Below are 14,932 nucleotides of genomic sequence, written 5' to 3'. Positions count from 1 at the left end.
GTCATTTAAGGAGTGGACGAAATTACTTAGTTTGTTCAGCCTGGAGGAGACTGAGGGGAGACTGATCTCTTCTCTGTGCTGAGCAGTGGCAGGGCCAGGAATGGCCTGAGGCTGTGTCAGGGGAGGTTCAGGTTGGATATCAGGAAAAGTTTCTTCACCCAGAGGGTGGCTGGGCACTAGAACAGGCTCCCCAGGGAAGTGGTCACAGCACCAGCCTGTCAGAGTTCAAGAAGTGTTTGGACAATGCTCTCAGACACAGAATTTGGTGACTCTTGCAGTTATTCTGTGAGAGCTGGGAGCAGGACCCAATGATCATTGTGAATCATAAAATCATAGAATATCCTGAGTTAGAACTCAATAAATCCCTTCCAACTCAGTATATTCTATTATGTGATGATTCTTTGATATATCTTGTGATTAGTCAGCTCAGATACTCTTGAATTTAGGAAATGCTCCTGTGTGGATTCAAACTTGCACAGCTCAGCCTTTCCATGTGCTGTTTAAAAGCATCTGCAGACAGAAGAAGCTTGACTATTTTTTTTGCTACTGTGAATATCAGCACTGGCTGGTAGATGTTGTTCAGTCTGTGTCTGTGGCAGGCTGCCCTGCTCCTTCTGTGAGGGGGTGTTAAAGCACATTCTTGCAGCATGGAAAGAGGTATTACAAAAACTACCATAAAAAGTAGGTGTCCTGAAGCACCTGACAGTTGTGTCCTGATAACTGGGTTGCAGACCTCCATTTAAACCACCATAAAGCAAAACTGCAGATGTTTTAACCTCCACCGTTTCTACGGTTTCCTCTCAGCACCAAATTATAAAAGATGAATCCTTTGCTCTCCCTAATTAACAGCTAATCTGACCCTGTTTATTCAGTGTGAAAACCACTGAACAAATTGATTACAAACATAAAGGCTCTACTTTGACACACTGAAAAGCAGGGAAGGACTCACTCAACTGAAAGTCCATAGGAATGTGTCACACCCAATGGCCAATAGTAACATGAAAAATGATTGTCCAAGGCAATAAAACAAAGCATTACAAGAAGAGAAATGAACACTTTGCTTTTCTTTTTCTTTTTCAGAACAACATAAAAAAGAAAAAGTAATGGAATCTGGTGAATATTTTCTCCTTTTTATTTTACTTTTAAAGTATCCTAATATTTTTAATTAATTCTTGTCAGAAGTCAATACATCACTTGATACTTTTAAAAATTTGTTTTTACAGGCAAAGCACCAAAGAAAGAAGCAAAAGTACATGGTAAGTCTTGTAAAAGTTTTAGAGTCTCATTTATCTGGTTTAATTTTAAGTTGAGACAGGATTTGGTAGAGGGCTAAAAAAAATAAAGTCATTAATGTATTTTGCTGGTTTAATTAAAGTTAATTAACTTAAGCAATTGAATGGATGTGCAGCAGCCATTTGGTCTTCCAGAACTGAGATCTAATTAAATGTTGAGAAGAACAAGAGGGCGAAAATTCCTTATTTCAGCTTTTTAAAGGTTTGTCTTTTCAAAGAAAGTTACAGTAAATGGATGGAGAAACAAACAGCAAATACAAGATTCAGAATGTGGAGGGTCGGAAAAAAGTAGGTTGTTTTGGTTTTTTTTTTATGCCAAGCACCCATGCATTTTATTGCTGCAGCAAGGTGCTCTTATTCCCAAGTGGAATCCACTTCTCCAGTTTATCTGAGTTTGGGAGAGCAGAAGGATTTTCTCCTTTTGCAGCCAAGCTTGATGACTCATTCATCAGATGACTCTATTTTCTCAGATAGAAATTCGGAGCAAGAAATATCTAGAGTATACAGTCAATTTGTAGAAAAATGAATCTGTTCTTTCCTATAAAATAAAAACCTGTCACAGTGCTTCAGAATGAAGGTGTGAATAATTAAAAAAAAGAGAAATGCCATAATTCAATTAATTTGCATTTATTTAATGCTGCTATGAAGAATAGTAAAGAAAATAAACCGAGAAAATTTATATAAAGGAAGACTTTTGAATCTGGATCTTCCTCTGCATCAATTCTAGAAGTTTTAATAGAATTTAAAAAAAAAAAAAAAAAAAAAAAAAAAAAAGAGAAAAAAAATCCTAGCTTCTGCAAATCACTGAAATAGTTAAAAGAATGTTTCTATTGCATACGTTCCACCTATGTTTAATATATGCCCATTCTAGAGCCTAATTTACTCCTTGTCTCATCTTCATATTTAAAAATAGCAGAGCTATTGAAGTTCCATATATAACTTATCTATTGGCCTTGTTTTCCACTGCTTTTATTCTGCAGGTTAATTAGTTATCTGCCATGAGACTATCTAAACAAGCAACACATGTGTGTGTCAGTTTTTCTTTACATAAAAAATGAACTCCTGCTCTGCATAGATAGGTAGCATAATGACAAAGGGAAGAGGTTTTAGGATCAATATTAATTTCTTTATTCATTTATGCAATTTGTTTCTGTGAATGTTTTGTCTTATTTTACAGCATCTGTGGAAACTCCAAAGTCAAAAGGTGAGTAATTTGATTTGTTTTGAAAATTGAAATGGAAGAATGCTACTGTGACTTTACTGTGATGAAAAAAAGCTCCTTGTGCAAAAAACTTTTCGCAGTATAACTTATTTAAAGCAAACAGCCCTTTAAATTAGAATGGTGTCTTCCTTGCAGCATCTCAAAGCAGGCATCTTTTCCTCAAATTTTTCATAGACTAACTTTAATTCTCCAACAATATGAAATTCAGTTTCTAATCCTAACTCAAGCCATAAGGCTTTCATGACAGGAAGAAAGGAGAAGTAAACAATATTCTACAGAGACATGACACAAAGCAATATTTCACTTTTTACCAGTCTAACAAGACAAACTCAGTGACTGAACAGCTGTTTTCTCTATGGAGGTTCTCAGGAAGGTTTGGATCAGCAGTTTTTTCCCACCTTTCATACATGAACTGTCGATGGCAAAAGGTAGGAGGTGTGGGAGCATCAATGCTTGCTCCAAAGTTTGCTCCTTTCCACAAGGCACAGGCAGCTGGGACTGGTGAGAAACATCAAGGACATAAATTCAAGATGAGCAAATATAGCAAATATTTACTTGTTTCACATCAGTGTCTGGTTTTTACATATGTACATTGTAAGTTACTAACTCCAAATTGCCTTCAAGAATGTTAGAGATTTCAGTTGTAACTTAAACAATAATGGAAAATGGAATGCCAGGTAACAAACCACCCTTCACTCTTAGTCCATGTTTATTCCTGTCAATGAACATCATACTTTTTATAAGCATTCTGATTCAGACAAAAGGGAAAAAAAAAGTTTCAGGAAGTTCACTTAATTAAGGATAAGTAGGAAAAGTGGGAATAATTTTGTTATTTCTGTTGCCAAAAGAGTAGTCTCACAACTGAAAGTATTGGCCTCAGCTGTTTTAGTTTGACCATAAGATCAAATCAATATTGAACTTGAAATTGTTTTCCAGTGTGTAAATAATGACAACTTTGTTTTATTCTTCATTAAATAAAAATGAGCTGATTTTAGCTCTAGGGTAATTGTTGATTTCCTAAAAATTTCGTGTTTGCAAGTCATCTAAATTTAACTTCATTTGCTAAATTTGAAACTCAAACATAGCCTGTACTCTAGGGAAAACAATCATATTTATATTAAAATGTTACAGCTGTCACTTTTGTCTTTTAGTAAGAATCACAAAGGAACTCTTCTATATTCATTTGGGATGCAGAGAAATTGTAGTAGTGTGTAACAGCGGTCGTTTAGTAGTGTTTAACCTTTCTCCAAGTCTGAAGAAAATCATTGCTTTTCAATCCATATTTCTTTGTTCTACATTGTTTCTATTTATTTGTTTGTTTCTCATTTTGCTGCTGTTTGTCCTGAGAGACTTAGCAACTCTCTGAGCACAATGTGATTTTCAGTGTTCAGTAGGTGTTGGAAAATGTAAAATTTTTAAAGCATATTCATGGAAGGCAAACAATTCTGTTCTAAAGACAAAAAAAAAAAAAAAAAAAAAAAAAAAGAAAGAAAGAAAGGCTTTTGATGAAATTCTCTTCTTTAGTAATTAAAAAAAATTAATCAGTTGGCATAGAAGGAGGTCTGGGCCATTCCCAATAGCCTGTACTTTTTATGAGCTATCAAACTCATATAGAGCTTTCTTGCATTTTCTCACAAGCCACTACAGCATGACATTTTTTCATTTTTTCTTATAACTGAACAGTTCTTAAACCACAACATAACACTTTTTAGATTAATGATTAATTGATGTTTGTGATGTCATAATGAGGAACCTCTGACCTCAGGGTTCAGTGAGTGAAATGTTTATTTGTTTCCAGTGAGAATGATTTCTTTCAGTCTTCCATCACACTGAGCAAATATGCCAAAATAGCTTTAAAATCAGTGACATTTTAGAATGCATATTTTTGATATGGATGCTAGTTATACAACCTGACTCTTTTGGGATAAAAATATTCTGACAAATTTGATTGTAACCTACAACTATTGAGACTGCAGAAATATTTGACTGATGAATTGCTCTCCTGACCACTTTCAGCATAAAACAATATCTGCTGAATTGTCTCTCATTTCTTTCCTAATAGCTTATGATGGAATCAGAGAAACAATTATAAATTAAATTGCCCATTTGATCTACATTATGACATGTTGTTAAGAATTTTGCTGAGAAATGACAAAATATATGTGGGAGTGTTGCTCCACTTATTTAATCTATTTTTTAAAATTATATTTTACTGAAAATATGGATTCCTGACAAATTTCTAATTTTACCTTCATATGCATTTATTTTATTTTTTACTGTTTCATGAAGAGATTTTCATGTGTTTGGTTTTGGATGGAGAGTTGTATTACTTCTTTATTTTTTTTAATGCCTGCCATTCTGCAGAGGAAAAATTATAATACATTAGAACATTCATGTTACTTAAGTCATATGGCTAAAAGAGCGGCTTTTTTAAATAGGGAATACCTGGAACAGGAGCATTTTTCACAAAGAGATCATCTTTCAGGCTGCCATTCAGAAGTGACAAGAACTTTGAAAATGCCCAGTGGAAGGGAAGACATCTTGACCTACTGAGAAAATTTGTCTGTGTTCTGATAGAAACAGAAACTAAACCTCCTGAATCTTATTTCAAACACTGACTCAGCATGGCCAGGCTTCCTATTTATACAGACTTTCAAAGTGACAACTATTACCTTGATGATAAAAGACCTCTCAGTATCACCAAAGCAGCTCGTGCCTCTCCTCTGAAAAAGCAAAGGGAATAACAGAATGTCCTGTTTGTCCTTCCAGATACTGATCTGCCATGTCTAGATGATGTTACTTGGCAGTTCCCAAAAGTTGCTGAAGCTCTGTCCTGTCTCAGCAAGTTCTTTACAAGCACTCACTCATTCATGGGAGTGGTGTTGCATTACTGAATGCACTGATAACCAGAATATTGTTAACAGCACTGCTTGTTATGGCAGCCTCAATGTTTCTCAAGGATGGATGGTTCCTTTATGATAACCACACTCATGGTCTACCACCACCACCACATACATTAGATGACTAAACACCTGATTTTCTCAGAAAGCTGTATTGCACTTCTAGCCTGCAGTTCAGTATCCAGAAAAAAAATACTTTTATTCAATTAGTATTCTGATTTTCAGAAATTTTATGAACCAAAACTGCTTTCATCTCAGCTAAAAAGGATAAAAATCCTTTGAAGAAAATAGTTCTCAATAACTCATTTAACTCTTGTCATAGCTGCTTTTGCAGTTTTAATGCTAAAAATATATTTTGAATGTGAATTGGACAGGCTCCTGGTGTCCCTTTTTTCACATGTTTTTTTTTTCCATATTCAAATAGGCTTATTGTTCAAGATATTGACCACCTCAGTAATCCTTTTAGAAGCACTGTGATATTGTGTTGCTTATGGCAGGGCTCAGTGCTCAGATTCATCTTGGCTTGCCAGTGTCTAGTTCATGGTTAGTATAAGCAGTGCTGCTGATCTGAGCCCAGGTAACAGGGATGATAATAGCAGAGGTCTGCAATAAATATTAAGGGTCTTTGGCTCTCTTTGTCTTTCTCTGTGTCCATGAACACCAATAAAAAATGAGGAACTTGGATAGAAATGGAATGGAATCCCTTTTTTTCTTCGAGGATCAAGCCAGACATATTTTCAACCTACATTTTATTTTCAGGAAAAATGAAGATTATCTTCAATAAAATAATTTCCCTGAGGTAACCAAGGTGCAGAAGTGCAACATTTCTGTGTTTACATGGAGCTTGCTCACAAACACCTGCTCACATCACAGGGGACTAATTCATGCCTGTGAGTGGGTTCATCCCACTCAACATGAAGCAGTTCATCTATTGATACCTGACCTTTCACTGAACCCCAGATTCAGGGAATCCAGGAACAGATGATCATTCCTTTGATGCCCAGCCCACCAGCAGACATTGCAGACAGGCCATAGCTTATTAACTGAGCTGATCTGCCTGAGCCATCATGCCCAGCAGTTTCAAAATGCGCTTGAAAGGGTGTCCTGGTGGTGCCCCTGGGGCCAGACTTGCAGTCAAGGCAGCAGGGAAGCAGTGAGCACACAAGGAGGCACTTCAAAGGTCTTTTGAATTCCTTTTCTCAGAATGAATAATGATAACAGAACATGACCCTCAGAATTTACTTTGTCCCTAAAAGCTAAACTCACAATTTTCAACTGTGATTTTTTCTAATAAAATGGCAGGATGGAATAACAAGCTGAGAAGTGGTTTTATGTGCTAATGGCCCCAAAGCTGCAAAGACATTTTCTATACCCATCAGATGTAAATTAATTTTCACTGTCCACTTTACATCCTGCTGATTATGCTGATTGTTTGTTCTTTACACTACTTTCAAACAATGACAGTTAAGCTTATTTTCTTAATGCAATATTTTCTGTCTCAAACATTGTGAGAGGATAGCCTTTTAAATTAAGGTAAGGCTTTTATTTAGCATAAGAGTTATAAATAATGGCTACAATAGCTTGGTTTTATGGAAGTGAAGTGTTGGAAATGCCATTTACAGCTAAATATGTAAATTTATAGATTTAATATATTTCCCCAAATAATTAAATGAGATAAGAAATATATAGGTTGTCCTAAAGATATAATCTTGTACATCACCAAACCTGCAGTGTAAATTTTCAGAAGCTATAAAAGATATTCATATTTATATGAGCAAAATCTAATGGTACTCCTTCCTGCACCACCTCTTCTTAGTTTCATCCTTAATATCCCTTTTACCCCAAGATGTGTAAATGAATTTATGAACTGTGCTTGCAGAGCTTGTGACTCAGCAATTGGAGACATCCACACCTGACCATGGCCATATGACCATCCTGACCTGGGCTGTTGCAGCTGCTTCCCCTGGTCTCAGACAAGGTTAAGCAGCCCTGCAGCACAGGTGGTCTGGTTCACACCTCTTGCTTGCCCACAGAAATCTCAGCACTCAGAAAGATCAAGTTAGATGTTATAACATACAACTACCTTCACTGAGACTAACCTCGTGCTTAAAACTGAGAATATGGGGCAATGTCTTGCTGTGTCAGGGGTGCAGAGTGGAGGTTTCTGCTGGGGCAAGCAGAAAACTGCTTTCTTGGGGAACACTGGAATGGCTGGGCAAGGTAAAGCCCTGCTTGGTTTGCTCTCTTCTCTGTTATATAATATGTGCTGCAGTTTAGCTCCTCTTTCACCTGACATCACAGAATCATTGAATGGTTTGGGCTGGAAAGGACCTTAAAGATCATCTAGTTCCAAGCCCCCTGCACTGGGCAGCCCCACCTTCTGTTTGAGCATACCTAGTACTTATTTTCTGAAAGAAAATAAGAAAATAAATCACTCTTATTTCAGACAGATGAAAGATATCTATTATGTATTCATATCTTGGTGGGGAATCTCATGGTTGCAAATCTTTTAAATCTTTTGACTCAAAATAATGTGTAAGCCTTTAAGAAGAGCTTTGGCTGATGTAGAAACACTTCTGACTAGAAATCTTACTTAAACTGTATCTTTTATTTGCAGCAGGACTTGAAAAAAAAGAAGGAAAAGCAACAAAGGCAGCAGTGCAAGGTAAAAAGGAAACAAAACACTTTGGCGTTATCTCTCTTAAAACACAATGGCACAGAAACAATAACTTCAGATTCAGAGAGCTGAATGACAGCAACCTTTAAATCCATTGGTTCACCAGTATTTTTCAGAGTTCTGCTGTGTTTGTCAGAGAACAGAGGATTTCCATTATAAAACTGGCTTTGTCCCACTTCCACAAAACTGCCACCCCAACAAAAAGCTTCAGGTAGACAGCTGCCCACTTCAGATGGAAGGTTCTGTGCTGAGACTTAGAGTCCTATTGATTTTGCAAGAGGCTTCCTGCCCCTGTAGCCTGGACAGGGATCAGCCTCTGCTACTCAGTCTGATGGAGTAACTTCCGATGAAGTGTAGGGGCAAAGTCCCTCTGAAGTCAGCTGAGCTGCCCTTCCTGTCCCAGCTAAAACATCAGCCCCAGGAAGAGTCACATAAGGATTCTCTGTCCACTGCAGAGAATCTCAAAAACTTTTGAGACCAGACCTTGTAGAATTTTTTTACAAAAATCTTAGGATTGGTATGGATAAGGCATGAGTGGAAATGTCTGAGTGGGAACACCAGAAGAAAGACTGCAAAAACCACAGGTTGATGGCACATGCCTCAGAGGGACACAAAGTCTGCATCCTGTGTCCCAAACCAACAACAGCAGGAATACCAAGGAATGGTCTATACCAAGGCCAAAACAAAACTCAAGCCACTGGGTGAACACAAAAAGAGAAGGATTGATGCCTTAAACCCTCTAAAGATGTGTCTTTTCCTGTTATATACATTTATATATTTTTTAAAGTTTTATTTTTATTATTATTATTATTATCACCTTCAACATTATATATTGCATACTTGCTTCTTGCATTCTTGTTAAAAGCAATCCGTTCTTTTTAGGTTAGTGTGGTAAGAAGCAAAGTAATAAAAGGGAGGTCTAAATCCCCAAAGCTTATTAGCTCAGGCTTCCTTTATGTGATGCACTTCCTATCTGCCTACTAAGGTGATTTTTGTATTTACTCATGCTCAAATGGCAGCTAGAGCTCTAATGATGAACTTGCCAGTAACCTTTAGTATGAGGTGTATGATATGTTTACTGGTGTAGCTTTGGTCAGTCAAGCTATTATCCCTTTCTTTTCTCCAGTTTCTCAGCTTCAGCTTTACTCAGAATTACTCCAGCCAGCACAGACACTGCAGCAGCTGTCAGCTGCTTGGTAGTTGTCATGGAAAATGTTATAATTAGGTGGGCCTTGGCCTAGATTTCCATCATTGTTAGGCTGAGTATCTCCACATTATTTTCCATTGCCACACAAGTGCTTCTCCAAACATCTGCACTGTTTCCCCTCCTTTTGTCTGTCTCATGCAGCAGTGAGGTGTGTGGTTGTGTAAGATTTGTCCTTTCTACAATGTACCACCATCCCAACTGGTTGGGATTTTATCTGTCAAACATTTTAACTGTGTCATTAAGAGCACAGACTGAGCAGTACAAACTTTAGTTTCACATAGCTGGCATGGAGCAGTGTTTTCTAAACCACAGGCTGTGATACCCAAAGAACTCATACGGAGGACAAACTGTTTCCCATGAGAGCAGTCAGCAGCAGCACTGTCTCCCCATGCCAGCACTATCTTCTCTCTCTGAGTCAAAGGAATAAGAGCAACATGTAATGTCTGTCACGACTATTTCTGCAGCTACTTCCCAGTGCTGGCAGCAGCTCAGTTCCTCTGATGCACAGAAGTGAGCACAAACACTTTCACACATCAGTTCCTTCTGCTTCTCATTTCTGCACCCTGTATGTATGCAGCTGCTGCCAACACACTGATCTCCCAAAGACAATCAAGCCAAAAAAACCTTTTGGGATACTTTTTAAATATTATACTTGTATTACTCACTTTGAAGAGTGAAGAAGAGCAATTTGCATCAGGATGCATTTCAAAAAGTGGAGGGATTCAGTCCTGGTCAAAACTGAGACTTGCAATCTAAGAAAAACAGTACGAGGAGATGCAGGAAAATCTGGATGTTGGAGGCTGGATTTGCTTAGCAGTCAAGACATAACTCCATTGTTTCAAACAGAGGTTTTAGTGATCATTGCAGCTTTGAATTCAAATCCCTCCATTTGGAAATGGGCTGAAAGATCATAGCAACATCTCAGTTCAATGGTCCTTTATTTGTTGTAAAGCCAAACTACATGTAATATTTTTAACTGTTAAAAGATGAGCAAGACGGCACTTAACTTTAACTATTTGACCTATTTGTTAGAAAAATGTCATGAGCAAATATCAGATGGTTTCTTCAGATGGAAGTTAATGCCTATTACTGAGAAATAATATTTAAAAGAGATGATAAAAATATTTCTCTCTCCTGTTGGTATCCAATAATACTAAGAAAGACTTGCCATCAGTTAAAGATGGCCATATCAGGCTGGGGGTTTCATGTTCTTTGTGTGTGTATGAAAGGCAATAGGTGGGAGCCATGAACTTTATTCACACACTGTCAAGAAACAATGGAGGTTCAAAATATATTTAATCATGTAAGATCAACAGGCATTTAAATATATTTTCATTAGTTAATTATATTTTTTAAAATTTCCCATGTGACCATGTATTCTAACATTTCCATTTTCTTTTCTCCTTTCACTTTTGTTTCCCTTCCCTTCTCTTTCTCCAGATAAACCAAAGATGAAACAAGGAAGTAAGTTATAGTTTTACTCATTAAAATAACATGTTCCACAAGAGTTTGGATAACTTACTCTTAATAATGGAGGTGTACAACAGCTTTAATTTCTTACAGGCAGGCTTCTGAAAGTAAATGCTTTATGTCATGCTTTGAATTACTTATTTTGGCTGGAGCTCTGTCTTCAGCTGTCCTCCTTTTTTTGTAGATGCTACTGCACTGAACATGAAACCTCTTGGGAATTTTTCATTATGCATGAGCACAGACGAAAAAAAGTTTTTCAGTCTTCCAACTGGATTTTATTTCTCTTCACAGAGTTTTCTGTGACTAATTTAATATTTAAAATCTGGATTTTTTTTCTTTAGCACTATGTCTGAATACGTCCACCAAATACGCCTACAGATATCTCCAGTAAATTGTATATTTTCTCATTTTGAAAATAAGGGACTGAATAATAAATTGGTGAGTACAAAACATGAAGGTCAAAGCAAGAGAGCAGGAGTAGTTTCTGAAGCAAATGTCTGGGGTGTAGTGCAGAATAGAAGAGACAGCTTTATTTCAATAAAATTGCATTTTTGACCTTGTTCAACAGATTTCTTTCCCAAGTCTTCTCCTTTAAAAATAATATTGTATGGAAGTATCTAGAATTGCCTTTTTAGGAACACAATGTAGAAGGAGAAAAATAATGAAAAATTTCTCTTGACATCAGTTGCAACAGAAGAGGACTTTCAATGTCAAGAGCAAATTAGATTTTTCCACTTGATGGCTATTTCTACCATAAATAAAAAGTTATTATTTATAGATTCTTTCAATTCAGATTCTCCTGGACCTCAGTTTGTCTTAGTCAGACACAAATACTAAACCATGAAAAAGAAGCTTTGTTGATATCATGATAGATTGCCCTTGGACACAATCTATGCAGATATTATAAAAGAGACAATTTGTGAACTGTGTGTAATTAAGGCAGTAAACAATTGCCACTAAAACTGCCTACTGTAGCTCATATAAATTTCATATCTATCTACTAAACACAACCTCCATTTCCTTGACAAAAACTCCTCCTCATCAGGAGTCTTGACTTCTTATCCTATGTGTAGAAACCATGAGGGTCTTCTAACAGTTTGTTCAATATCTTCTGGCACTGAATTGCTGCTGTTTTCCAATAGAAGGAATTTTTCCTTTATATGTGATGGAGAACCTAGTATTTTTTATTTTTCTCCAGAAAACACCTGTTAGCATTTCTCAGATGACAGATGTACAAAACAGTTTAACCAGCAGTCAGATTGTTAAATTACTTAAAATGCAGGATGTCAAAATCTAAGTCTCTAGTCTTTTTGAATAGACTGTTTTGGGACAGACTTATCTGCCTTTCTAATTTTGTGGTGGAAAGCTTTGGAGACACTTTATCAGCACAGAATAATGATCTCACATTTTGTCTGAAACCAAATTCTTGTTTTCCATCTGCTGCAAATTTCCTACTTTTTCCAGGGACTTCCCTGACTTGAGGAATTCTGGTGTGGCCAAGCCATCTTTACATGTCTGTAGGCAGAATGAAAGCAACACTTCACCCACCTCTTTGTCACTGCTGTGTTGCTCACTCACTTTGAACAGCATCTGGTTTTTAGAAAATAATAGATCCAATAAGGAGACCCTTGCCATTGCTCAGCAAGAATGGGCAATCCCAGATAAGGGGAATGAGCCACAGTCATCTTCAATAAGTCAAAAACTCTCTTTTGCTTTGGCAAAGCATCAGCTTTGACCTTTCTGGTTAAGAACACTGAAAAACAATCCTTGTCTCATACTAAGTTGATTATAATTAAATCTACAAAAGTTAAGCTACAAAACACATTTTGTGGACTGAACTTTCTGAATGATACCTGTGAATTTTGTACAAATCTTCCAATAACTGCATTTTTAACCATGTCTTCCAATACATAATCTCTTGAACAACCTATATGCTTAATTGTCTCCTCTGGTTAAATCTCATTGTTTCCCTCAGTTGTGGTTTCTGACTGTCACTTAATTGGCGTGACTAATTCTTTTACAGATCCTGGAAAAGAGAAAGAATCAAAATCTCCAGCTGCCACAAAGGATAAAGGTAAGATGGCAAGACAAATCTGTATATTACTCTTATATACATATGTAAGTGTGTGTGTATATATATATATGTATATGTAATTTGTATATAACTGTACATTTAAAAAAAAAAAAAAAAAAACAAACTTGGAATGCATTGCCATTTCAGTTTTTAAAGTATAATTTAGTTGGAATTTGTAACCATAATACTATTTCAGTAAATTTACTATGAAACTTAATTGGCATTACCTGAATAAGAAGTTCAAAGAGAACACAGGTTGCACTAGTTATAAAAATTTAGAAGGTTAAACTCAGAATTTAGGAACACTTGTTAACACTTCTTACAACCTTCAAAGTGAAATAAGTTTTGAGTGATCTTTGTTCTTTCATCAAATTTAAGGAATTTGTGATTTCACTTTATGAGCATGCTAAAACTGATGAAAATTAATTTTGTGCTGCACATTTAATTGGTATCTTGTGTCAGTTAGAAACCAGCAATTATTCAATCATTATGCTAGAGGCATTAGATGTTAACTGTTTAACACAGTAGCTGAAGATTAATAAATATTTTTTACAGAACATGAGAAAGAAAAGGAAGGAAAGAATCCTACATCTTTAAAAGAAAAAGGTAAGAATACATAATAAAATATAGGACTTCCTAAAAGCACACAAAGTAGAATGAAGATGCCAATTTTTAAAGCAATCATTATCCATATTTCCCATTATAAATTTTAACCAATCAAAATTTCATTAGTTAAAATATTACACAAGATCTATAGCTTTAAAAAGGTGGAGGGGGGGGGAATATAAATAGAATATATCAAGACAATTAAATTTCAAAATTTTCAAAATTAACTAAATCAATATCAAAAATCACTCTGTGTAATAGACAAGAACCTTGCAAAGAAGTTCTGAACAATGCCAAGTCTTTAATAGGGCCAGTTAAGAAATTCTGAACTGAATCATTTCACAGATATCTAATCATAATAGGAAGAAAATAGGGTTTATGAGCACAAGTGGGAAAAATGCTTTCTGTACTCTGTAAAAGTTATACCTAAAACTCCAGATCTTCAGGCTGGGGGGAACCTTTCCTGTATTCCTTATCCTTTTCTCTTTCATCAATTTAAACAGAGTAGATGGTTAACTCAGTTAAATTTCTTTTCATCAATTGTTTTATTGGGTGCTTTTTGCACATCCTATTTCTTCCCTCCTTTCTAGAAATAACTTTATTTGGCAGAAGTTACTTATGACATCTTCAGAATAAAAAGCTCTACCATATATATAGTCAAATTAATATTTATTCTAAGTTATAGTCTATAACTATTATAAATCTATAGCTATATATAGATAGGTATGGTCTGCAATATATAGATGTTAGTCTATAACTATTTCAAATTATAGTCATTCTATGCAATTTCAAAAAAGAACTGAAGGAAGAGGTCAATTCAAGCACTATTGAGAGATGACAAAAACATAAAAAGCAAAGGAGGAATAATTTATTGCTAGACATATTTTCAAAATCCTAGAAGCTATGTTCATTCACTCACTTCTTTATTCAAAAATTTAAATTACATTATGGCAATCTGCAAATTCTATGGTGCATATATTGTTCTGTGTGTGTTCTACTCCTAATGCACACATGCCCCATTTACACAGGCTTGGTTATCTGCATACCCAAGCTCTATGGAGTCCTGTGGCCCTCTCCACAGACTGCCTATAATCTGTGTGTGCCTGGTGGTGTTGTGCTGGAAAATTGGAAGCAGCACTTGAGTGACAGCTCTGCCCCCTATTTCCCTGAGTGGAGCAAGTGTATTCAGCCTGCTGCTCCTTTCAACAGGGAGGCAGGGAGAGGAGAAAAAAGAGAGAAGACCCAAAACTTCCTTCTCTTTGATAAGATTTTATTTGGAGCAAATGAACATTAGTTTGCCAGCCCTGTAAAAGTTTTCATAGTGTGTCCTTTGTTGAGAGTGGCCACAGCACTGCTTTTTGTCTCCTGTGCTCATGTTTAACATATCAACAACTTCAACTACCAAGTTATTAGTAATTACAGGTCCTTCTAACATGACTAAGGAGGTTAAACGTTCTCCACCTAACCTTCAGAAAAGAGCAGGC

The 14,932-nt window shown here is 36.1% G+C and overlaps 1 protein-coding gene across 19 annotated transcripts in view; it reads left to right on the top strand.

The window, feature by feature from the left end:
* Positions 1–14,932, top strand: part of TRDN (triadin) — a 228,971-nt gene that overhangs the window by 143,980 nt on the left and 70,059 nt on the right. For 16 of the 19 annotated variants that reach the window (XM_056487101.1, XM_056487093.1, XM_056487098.1 and 13 more), the window contains 7 exons: positions 1,081–1,113; positions 1,224–1,256; positions 2,470–2,496; positions 8,032–8,079; positions 10,739–10,762; positions 12,792–12,842; positions 13,398–13,448. In XM_056487101.1, the coding sequence (XP_056343076.1) occupies positions 1,081–1,113; positions 1,224–1,256; positions 2,470–2,496; positions 8,032–8,079; positions 10,739–10,762; positions 12,792–12,842; positions 13,398–13,448 (267 nt within the window). The remainder of the gene's footprint in view (positions 1–1,080; positions 1,114–1,223; positions 1,257–2,469; positions 2,497–8,031; positions 8,080–10,738; positions 10,763–12,791; positions 12,843–13,397; positions 13,449–14,932) is intronic. The other 3 variants (XM_056487084.1, XM_056487090.1, XM_056487089.1) reach the window with 3 other exon arrangements.

The sequence above is a fragment of the Oenanthe melanoleuca genome, chromosome 3 (genome assembly GCF_029582105.1).
Source record: "Oenanthe melanoleuca isolate GR-GAL-2019-014 chromosome 3, OMel1.0, whole genome shotgun sequence".
In the NCBI taxonomy this organism is placed as follows: Eukaryota; Metazoa; Chordata; class Aves; order Passeriformes; family Muscicapidae; genus Oenanthe; species Oenanthe melanoleuca.
This window is presented reverse-complemented; position numbering and strand designations above follow the sequence as displayed.